This window comes from Triticum dicoccoides, chromosome 2B (genome assembly GCF_002162155.2).
Source record: "Triticum dicoccoides isolate Atlit2015 ecotype Zavitan chromosome 2B, WEW_v2.0, whole genome shotgun sequence".
Taxonomy (NCBI): domain Eukaryota; kingdom Viridiplantae; phylum Streptophyta; class Magnoliopsida; order Poales; family Poaceae; genus Triticum; species Triticum dicoccoides.
The window spans coordinates 633,929,803-633,938,169 of record NC_041383.1 but is presented as its reverse complement, the minus strand read 5'-3'; the positions used below and the strand labels follow the sequence as shown (position 1 = coordinate 633,938,169).

The 8,367-nt window shown below is 43.7% G+C and overlaps 1 protein-coding gene and 1 long non-coding RNA gene across 3 annotated transcripts in view; both read left to right on the top strand.

Annotated features, from left to right (window-relative positions):
- LOC119365289 (DNA damage-binding protein cmr1-like) overlaps positions 1-4,184 on the top strand; it is a 7,160-nt gene extending 2,976 nt beyond the window's left edge. For both annotated transcript variants that reach the window (XM_037630907.1, XM_037630906.1), the window contains exons 4-5: positions 3,450-3,548; positions 3,651-4,184. In XM_037630907.1, the coding sequence (XP_037486804.1) occupies positions 3,450-3,548; positions 3,651-3,882 (331 nt within the window). In that variant the 3' untranslated portion in view covers positions 3,883-4,184. The remainder of the gene's footprint in view (positions 1-3,449; positions 3,549-3,650) is intronic.
- A 609-nt stretch (positions 4,185-4,793) lies between these two features.
- LOC119368158 lies at positions 4,794-7,390 on the top strand. The gene is made up of 2 exons (XR_005176545.1): positions 4,794-6,151; positions 7,131-7,390. It is a non-coding gene; the product is annotated as an uncharacterized LOC119368158 (long non-coding RNA).
- The last annotated feature ends 977 nt before the right edge of the window (positions 7,391-8,367 follow it).

Here is an 8,367-nt window from a genome sequence, read left to right as displayed (position 1 = left end):
GTGTGGGGGTCCCCATACAAAGTTCAAAAGAACAAGGACCAACCAAACACGATTAGAGTGTTGAAAAAACATAAGAACGGTAAGCAGAAAAAAAACATGAAATAATCTTGTGGTTGCTGAACCTAACTCATCCTGCTGAACTAGAATTTGTTCCCACCTTGATCTGATTACCGACCTGCTGCGCTGGCGAAACATAATAACGGGTTGATCTTGGTGATATCCAATGTTCTCCGTCGAGGAGAGCGGCTGGTGTCCTGATAGGGGGGCATATCATGAATTCTGACTGAAATCAAGGTAATATATGGTCTCATCCGAGTCCGTTGGGGCCGGCCTGTGTCCCATGGGGGAATACCCTTGACTTTCAGGTCCAAAACTGAGTCCTAGACTTCAGCGTTTGGTTCTGATTGAAATCAGAGTCCAACTGGCGCCACGTGGGACGTTGAGTCCGCCCTTCGCTCAAGCATAGCGGAGCTGGTCTGCCTTTGGACGAACGTAGCAAGTACACTTCACCTGGTTCGGACGCCTCCTGGTAAAGCCGATCAAAACATGCGAAGTATGATGCAATCCGACTGGTCCTGACGTCGTGACGTGTCCGCTGACAGAATCTAACTCCTTCCTGGCCCCGGGACTGAGTAAGGAGCACTTGCTTTGGTCTGGCCTGGTCAAAAGCCGGCTCGTAGGAGCACCAAGCGTCACGGGTCTAGGTGAGGTCACATCTTATCCTCAATGTATTGCCCCATTGCCCCCCGCATTAAATGTGGGAAATGGTGCAGCGGGCACGTGGGGCGATGGACCGCCATCATCGCGCCCTGAGTCCCGTTTGACTCGTGTGTGTAGTTGGCAACCATCGCAGGCGAACGTGGCCACGTGCATGCGTATCTTGGTTCTGATACGGCTCCCTTCCCTCTATAAAAACTGATGCGAGGGAAAGGGACCGGATTCAGTTCACCTGCCTTCTTCTTCCTCATGTTATGGTCATTGTCAAGGAGAACTACCTGCTTAGATTCATCTCTCCCATCTCTAGCCACCAAGCACTTGGCCGCCAGCCTCATGGATGCGCGGCGAAGGTAGGAAGAGGACCGCCGCCGCCGCTACCAGAACATATTCAGGCAAATGGTTGTCATCTGTGGTGCCGAAAAAGTGATTGGAGACCCTTGCTGGAGAGGGGGTGCTGCGACCTTGAGAGCGTGCCGACTGGAGGGTGCCGGTCAAGGAGAGCGAGCCTGCTCCCACAGTCCCACCTTCATGAGCGGGTTCTGCTTGCCCCATCCGTCAAGTGGGGCCTTCCTCCTGCTGTTCTTCTACAGGATTCAGCTTCATCACCTGAATCCTGGTGATGTCCTTCACATAGAGTGCTTCATCACGCTCTGTTAGTGTTCTTGGGGACCCGACCCCACTTTGGCCTTTGGAAGTTGTTCGGTGCAGCCACATACAAGCTGCACCAAAATCTCTGTCTGCGGCGGAGCTGACATCCAGTTGAAGCCCTAGGCACCAACAAGAAGTGTCAGCAGAATTGGTTCTACCGCCCCGACCTCCTGCCCCACGTGCGCCCTAATCCACCGACAATCCTCCTACCAACATACGTGTCCTCACATAAAGCCGAATCCTTTGCCTTTCATTCAGGTTTCTGTGTCGCCGGATCCGAGTCCATGCCTTTCTGATTTGCAGGGCCTCTGAGACCTCATCTGCACGTCTTCTCTGGTCGAGAACGTACTAGAGCCTGATTTCTTGAGGTTGCCTAAAGGGCTAGGAGTCGGCATCGATTAGCAGATATTCCCTCCGTTTCAGAATATAAGGTGCATCGATTGTCGTGAAAGTCTAACATTTGTATGTTGACCAAGATTATAGAATAAAATATCAACATCTGCAATACTTAACAGATAAAAAATGAAAATACTTTTCATGATGAATTGAATGTTACAAATTTGGTATTGCAGATATTAATATATTTTTCTAGAAACTTGGTCAAACGTCCACACGTTTGACTTTTGAAAAAACTAATACACCTTATATTTTGGAACGGAGGGAGTATATCATTTAAATATTATAAATATTAGACAAACATACATCTTAGACTTCATAATTTGGACCTTTGTAGAAATCTTTAGATTAATTGTATAATTTGTCTGAAAGACTTTGGTATCTGACAATCTATGGCATTTAGGTCCCCATTTGGTCATGCAAAATCGTTTGCAAACATGATTATCTCCAACGTCTTTTTCCAATGCTTGTCTTCATTGGTGCCTATCTTTTCTTCAATAATATGCTTACAAGTTTTTTTAAGAATTGATATCAACTTGATGGGTCATGTCTAATATGGTCATGGCCTTGCTGCCTAGTGCATCCTGCCCAACTGCCATGGCCTATGAGTCTAGGACGCGTGTGCAGGCTCCATTTTTACCACCAAGCGCTGTTCGTGAATTAATTCCGCACATATGACGAAGGGAAAAGAGAGCGTCTATAATTAATTCGTACGCTAGAATCAAGGAGATGGGGCGTTGAAAGGTGGGGTAGTTTGGCAAGATTGGGCTGTGAATCCCACCCCGCGCCTTAGTAACAGGAAAAACTAAGAAAAAATGTACACCTGAACCATCGGAACGGAGGGAGTACAATTCTCGTATATTAAAAATGCTATGTGAGATTAAATATAGACCTTTATAATCTGGGCTCACCACATAATCAACTGATCATGATTTTTAGTCTATGTGGAAGAACATGGTGTGGCTTGTTTGCCTCTTGTTTTAATAATATATTGATTAGTTAATAGCCATAAGGCAATGTATAATAGAAAGACTTATTTATTTTTCAGTTTTGTGTTATGCTTCGAAGATCATATTTAATTTTAACTACAGAAATGTCATTATCTTTTGAATTGCAAAATATATGTTGCTGAATTTGATATCGGTGTCATATTTTTAAAGATTTAATAGTCTTGTCTTCTCTATTGCGTGGTCGTTGTGTCCTTCGCCCCCTCATGCTCAAGTCCTGGCCCTGCCCCTGCCAGCTTCTTCCTTTCCTAAACATCATCATCTTCATACCATCACACGTAGTTGTTACCTGTGCCTTTTCACCCTTGACTGGCCTTTGTGTGTTCAAATTGGAGATCACGTTAGTAAGAAGAAGGCGCGGGTCGGATTAATCTGAAGGAATGTGTCGAAGAGAACACGTACGTCCGAAATCCAGTCTGTAGGAATTTCCCTTTAAGTCTACCATTACTGAAGATTAAATAATCCCCCATAGTATATACCGTCCTTAACCCATTAGGATCTTTAGAACAGCTGCTGTTCTCCCCGGTCTGCGACAGTACACTGTTTTAAACAGTGCACTTATTTAATACTACCTCTGTAACTAAATATAAGAACGTTTTCTTATATTTAGTTACAGAGGTGTAGTTTATGCAGAATTATGTTGTTACAGAAGGCCTGATTCTTTTTCTGTCCACTGTCCAGCCTCGATGATACTGTCCGAGTCTTTTGTGGGGATGACTTTGATAGGTCACACATTATCAAGCATAATAACCAGACAGGCAGATGGATTTCTACATTCAAGTATGATCTCTCTTTTCACCTAGTGGTTAGCTTCACGAGTAGCTTGATGGATTTCTACATGCAAGTATGTTCTCTCTTTACAAACTAATTCGATTATTGCAGGGCAATCTGGGGCTGGAACGACACCGACCTGTTTATTGGAAACATGAGAAGGGCAATAGATATTATCTCAGTTGGTGGCGATGACAGTAGCCTCTCAGCTTCGAACAGCGCAAGCCTGGAGAGTGAACACATGACGGCCATTCCGTGCAGGTTTTCTGCGCATCCATATAAAGTTGGGCATCTTGCTTGCGCAAGCTCCGGTGGTAAGGTGTTCTTTTGGACCAGAGCTTGAATCAACAAGATCTCCGGTGGCTGGCTTGCGGATTGTTACCGCTTCTGTTGGTAGTCATGCTAGGAACCTAGTGCTTGTTTAGTATCCAGCTGAAGATTAGCATAGTGTACCATTTTTCTTTCTAATGTTTTAGTGGTGGAGTAGTTGATGCTGTCAGAGAAACGCTGGGCAGCTGGGAACCGTTTTTTACTGGCTGAGTGTTTTCGAGTTCGTATCCTTACATTGTTTACTGCCAGTTCCTGATGCAAATCCTAGCTAGTTAGCGTGAACATTAATTGATGCCGTTTTGGTTGTCAAGTCCAGATGCGCTTTGTTCCAAAGCACCGTTGCCATGGGGATGCGTGTTCGTGGCTGTAGAACAGTGCCTGTATGACACTGGCTGGAACGAATAACTTCTCGAGGGCTCCAATCCTGTTTGGACATGTCATGCATACTACGGATCGCAACCAAGAAAGGCCTTTCCAAGGAGCAAATGCTCCTGGTTTGAACAGTAAAAAACAATGCAAAAAAATCTGAATTTTTTTGTGGCATACTTTCACAAATGTTTGTTGTGCATGCAAAATTTCATCGCAAAATCACATTGGTGGAAAGCGTGGTAAAAAAAAACAAAATCAATGCTCTGAAAATGTTACTTGCAAAAGCATTTTGGAGCTTTGATTTTGTTTTTTGGCACGACTTCCACCAATATGATTTCATGATGAAATTTTGCATGCACAACAAACATCTACGTAAGTATCTCTACTATCTAAAAGAAATGTAATGTTCCGTTTCCCCTCTTATGTGGTCGTTTCGTCCGACCTCGTACGTCCCGCACCAAGCCTTCGACCGGTGTTTTTCTGGGTGCATCTCCGATTTATTTCCGTCTGACTCCCACTCGTGGTCCCCTAGGACGCAGCCCACGCACCCAGTCGATCGCTACCCATCTCTCACTGCCTCCCAACCTAGGGTTCCCAAACACCGCTGCCCTCCGCCGCGTGTTCCTCCGCCACTCTCCCCACGCGCCGCGCCGTGGGCACCATCGCCGTCTGTCTCTCCTGCCCAATCGCTTGCCGCAACGAGTCACGCCGCCTCCTCCATCCCCGTCACCTTCTGTCGGCCGAAGATAGCCACAACGCCGATGAGTGAAGGGGGTGGTGCCGTCGGATCAGAGACACCAGGCGGTGGTGACAATGACAGCGGCCGACAACCTATGGGGATTAGCAGGACATGAGGGCACACGATAGGCAGCAGCGCACAATATCCATGTTCAGAAGTGGCGGTTTGGTGGTGACAACAGATAAAAGCATCAGTGATGTGTTTCGGCTCTTGGCTTCCTGCACTGTTTGACTTCAGTTAAGTACTGCCGCCGCGCTACTTCTTATGTGAAGGTACTGCTACTACTGCAGCGACGGCCAATGAGGTAGAATCGTGGCTGCAACTTGGCGAGTTAAGTAGTGGCTTAACTGATTTTTCAATGACCAAGCTGTGGTTCGTTGATTTTGATTGTACCTATATTCTCGTTCTCTATTATACCTCTGAACAAATATTAATCTAGGAGTATTTCCTACAGAGATCAAGCAGAACTAGTCTACCGAATTCAGATAACTCTGTGCAACAGTGTGTTACCAACCATAGAAAGAGTGAGCCCATTAGGTTTTCCTGTGATAAAATGGCCTGAAGATTACAGTTTCAATTTGTTATTCCAGTCTAGCTCAGGTGTTTCATAGACTTTCAGAAATATCTATTCTTGAACTTCACTGAAGTGGGCTTCCTTCTGAGAAAAAAAGTACCAATGCAAAAATGATTTATTTTGATCAGTATTCGCAAAAAAATTACTTTGATCAGGGAAGAGGAGGCAGTGAGGGGAGTGAGCATGGTGACGGGTTGCTTTGGCGTTCTCTTGCACGGGGATAGGAAGCTGGAGTAATCCAAGACCAGGTATGTCCCCATTGCTCTTAGGAAGGATACTACATTTTTTAAGTCGTTTACTCTTACCACTCGATCACGGTTTACTATTACTCTAGGTGAGAACTGAGATTTGCAATTTTGTTAATCTTCCTAATGTTGCTCGCATAGACATAGTGGCCAAGATGGGACATTTTATCTTCCTAATGTTACCGAGTCAGATTAAAGATGGGACATTTTATCAGGTGTTGCTCGGATGAGAGTGACCGAGTGAGAGAGAGGTTTGCTATACCTTGTATCTGAGCTAACATCATTTGATTTAATTGTTGCTTTTGATCATGCGTTCAGGACTAGCCTACAGCCAGGAAAGAACCTGAACCCCAAGGTGAGTGCATCCTGTCTGTTTCCCCACTTATTTATTTTTTCTTGGGGAATTTCGATAAGGCGGTGCAGGTCGTTGAGGTGATATGTGAGTTGGATAGGCTAGCATGTAATTGGTTTGGCAGCGCCTCGTGGTCTGATCTCCGTTCTTGTTTGCTTCAAGTACGCATCGTTGTGCTGGTATTTGCATTCCAGAAGTGGGTTTCTTGCTTCATGAGATTTTGCTTAGTTTCTACTCCCTCCGTTCCTAAATATTTGTCTTTTTAGGATTTTAAATAGACTACCACATACGGATGTATATAGACATATTTAAAAATGTAGATTCACTCATTTTACTCCGTATGTAGTTACTTATTGAAATCTCTAGAAAGACAAATATTTAGGAACGGAGGGAGTATTTTTGTATTTCAGAGTGACGTAGCAGAGACAATTAATCACTCTGGGATGATCGTGAACCCTGAGGGTCGTTAACTGTTGTTACATAAGATACATTGATCTTTCACGTTAAGTCTTGCACATAAAAAAAATCCAGGCGGCAATTTCACGTATATGATTGTTCAGATGACGAGACAAACAATTTCGTGAATTAGACATTTGCACGTATAAACAATACCAGCAAAGTCAATATCCTTGGTTTCGGTGTTATTTCTTCATTTTAGAACCTTGACCATATATTCCACCAGATGCATTACTTTGTTTCCCGGAAACTCTACTCTTAGCTATTGGTTGTTGAGACACCAGCTTCATTAGCTTTCTTTACCAAAGACTGTTTTTGTTTCATATTCATGCATAAACTTCTCTTAGTGTATTTTTTTAATTCTCTTAGTATATATATATGATATATCCCCTTGAAATGAAATTTGATTAATTATATTTTTTCAAAATACTCAGACTTCTTGTACTAAAATGTTTCTGTTGTATTAATTACCTTGTTACTCAAATTCCATGATGTTGTACTAATTTTTGCCTTGTTAACTATTCAGTAGGAAGGAGGGGCTCGGTGTTGAAAAAAGAACAGAGAGAATTGTGCTGATCAGGAGAAGTTAACTCAAAATCCAAGATGTGACCTTCACATAGCTCACAAACTTAACCACTATTTGATTCTTGGTAACATTGTACGGGACACATAACATCCAGTTGTATAACTGTATAAGTAGGGTGTACTTGATACCTATGTTGTTCTTTGTTAACTTGTTCGCTGAATATTTTTCTTGCGGGATAAGCATCCGATCTATTCATCATCTTTCAAGACAGTACAAATAAAAAATTACAACCAGATCCGTAGACCACCTAGCAATGACTTGCTCACTGAATTAATTTGTTTAAATTATATAGGATGAAATTTTATTCTTTTTTTTATAAAGGGCGCTTTATCAGAATTCAGTTATTGGTTTCAAAGTACTTGCTTAGATTTGGGGACAAAGAGTGATTTAGTTGTATAAAAGGCTCGGCGATGCTGCATTAAGATAATTCATCTCACGTGCACATGCATCCTCCCAAATATATATGTTTGTCACAGTTAATGTTGAATCACTACTAGAATATTTACACACCCGTTGCAATTTCCTAGTGGCAAAAAAAATTCAGAATTTTTTAAATTGTTTTTGAATTTTTTTTGATTGTACTGTTCACACCAGGAGCATTTGCTCCTGGGTGTAGAAAGGTACTTTCGCTTTCCAAGGGCATCCCTTGTTTCTCCATGCATGCTTGGACAAAAAAACCAATCCAAGAGTATCTCCCAGTTGTCCAAATTTTGTCCATTTGTTGACCCATCCGACGATTTCTCTCGAGATTTGGGGCAAAATTAGGGGAGCTTGTTGACCCATCCGACGATTTCTCTCGAAATTTGAGGCAAACTTAGGGGAGCCCAACTATGTTCGGGCGAATAGCCCGGACATAGCTCGGAGCAAAAAAGCTACCCAATCGGACCCCTCATACTGAGCCCAAATGTTCAAGTTGTCCAACAACACTCAAACATAGCTTGTATGTGGGGCGGATTTAGGGACGCTCGGACATGTTCGAACTTGTCTGACCTCATAGGCCGAAACCACCCATATCCCCTTCAAATTGTCCCCAATGCTCGCCCGATCTAACCTCTTCCTCGTCCACGCCACCCATTGCCTAGCTCTGCCGCCATTCTCACCCTAGATTCGTCGGCGTCCCTGATCTGAAGCCATCGCCATCACGGTCCTCAAAACCCCACCCGACCGTCCTCGTCGT